Below are 1,800 nucleotides of genomic sequence, written 5' to 3' on the forward strand. Positions count from 1 at the left end.
CAACCTCAAACTCCTGGGCTCAAGCGATCCTCCTGCCTCAGCCTCCCGAGTAGCTGGGACTACAGGCATGCACCACCATGCCCGGCTAATTTTTTCTCTCTCTATATATTTTTAGTTGTCCGGATAATTTCTTTCTATTTTTAGTAGAGACGGGGTCTCGCTCTCGCAGGCTGGTCTCGAACTCCTGACCTTGAGCGATCCACCTGGTCTCAGCCTCCCAGAGTGCTAGGATGACAGGCATGAGCCACCGCGCCCAGCCTTCACTGTTTCTTTAACCATTAACTGTGGATATGCTCCAAAGCTCAGTTCTTACCCCTTATTTTTCTTACTCTACTTAATACCTCAGCATAACACCTATTTGAATAGCTTCTGTAAATATTTTTATATGAAAGAGGGGACTCACTGAGCAGGAAGCTCAACAGGTCTGAAGGTCCTTCAAAGTAAACTGGACTCAGGAGGACATTCAGATGATCAAATAGTTCACAATGATTTATTCTGCAATGAATTGTTTCTGCTGGTGCAGTAGAAGGGAGAAGGAACTGTAGATAGAAGAGATTCTTTGAATTCCAGAAGCTTGAGGTATCTCTAGATTAGAAGGAACTTTGCAATCATGCTTCTTTCCCTGAGGTTACTTACCAGGTGGAATACAGCATTAAAAGAAGAAATCATAAGGAAATATGACTTTCTTTTAACCCAACAGAAATGAAATCAGAGTAAAGTGGTATTTTCACTTATTTAAAAATCAGATAATTAATAATAAAATATTTTCATTCCATGTATAATAATTCGTTCCTACCTGTTGTTAAAATTAGTACAGTAAGTAAGGTTTCTACAGCCCAATTGGCAAGGTTCCCGGACATCTGCTAAACAGGTCAACATGGACACTTCCACTGGATTATATTCACAAAAGCGATCGAATTCTTGCCAACTCTGTGTATTGCCCCAGCTCATGCTATAAAGTTTAGTGCACAGTTCCCTGAAACAAGAGCACAAATGCAGAAACACAGAGATGAGCCAAATGAATAAATATTTGATTTGCATAAAACTAGAATTTTATGAGTTACATATAATACTTTGGAACATAAATGAGAAAAAAAAAAGTACAAAAAACAAATGACTATCTCCTAGAATTTAGAGCCAGAAAAAGTGATTTTTTTCCATGAAAAACAGTTAAGTCTTTTTTTATCATCCATATCTTCCCCTTTTGCTATGGTTGCTAGAAATCTCAGTGCTAAATTTAATGTTTAATTATAATATTAGTACATCCTTCATTCTTGGCACAATTATTTCCTCCTATACCTTTCTGATTTCTTTTTTATCTTTACTTAAAGCAAAGCACATGGTTTGCTTCCCCAAAGATATATTCCCCTCTATTTACAAACAATCACAGAAGGCAAAACTGTGACATGGTCTTTAGAGACTTCTCTTAAGAAACATCATAAACTTAGGGTTCACTAGTTTTTTCCTGAAAAATTATACCAGAGTCACTTATATTTCTTAACATATTCCTAAGCCCCTGTATACTATTGTAGTTAATACATGACATTATTATTTTCAGTACTAGATGATTACAAAGCAACTTAAATGTGCTTATACAGCTAAAACATCTTTACTATTTTCAAAGTGCTTTTACACATTGTATTCATTAGTTTAATTTTTTTTTTTTTTTTGAGGCAGAGTCTCACTCTGTTGCCCTGGCTAGAGTGAGTGCCGTGGCGTTAGCCTAGCTCACAGCAACCTCAAACTCCTGGGCTCCAGCGATCCTACTGCCTCAGCCTCCTGAGTAGCTTGGGACTACAG

General features: G+C 37.5%; 1 protein-coding gene across 1 annotated transcript in view; it reads right to left on the minus strand.

Annotated features, from left to right (window-relative positions):
• RECK (reversion-inducing-cysteine-rich protein with kazal motifs) overlaps positions 1 to 1,800 on the minus strand; it is an 86,713-nt gene that overhangs the window by 28,398 nt on the left and 56,515 nt on the right. The window contains exon 10 of the mRNA XM_012657212.1: positions 797 to 976. Within this exon, the coding sequence (XP_012512666.1) occupies positions 797 to 976 (180 nt within the window). The remainder of the gene's footprint in view (positions 1 to 796; positions 977 to 1,800) is intronic.

This window comes from Propithecus coquereli, unplaced genomic scaffold (genome assembly GCF_000956105.1).
Source record: "Propithecus coquereli isolate 6110/MARCELLA unplaced genomic scaffold, Pcoq_1.0 Scaffold114, whole genome shotgun sequence".
Classification (NCBI taxonomy): domain Eukaryota; kingdom Metazoa; phylum Chordata; class Mammalia; order Primates; family Indriidae; genus Propithecus; species Propithecus coquereli.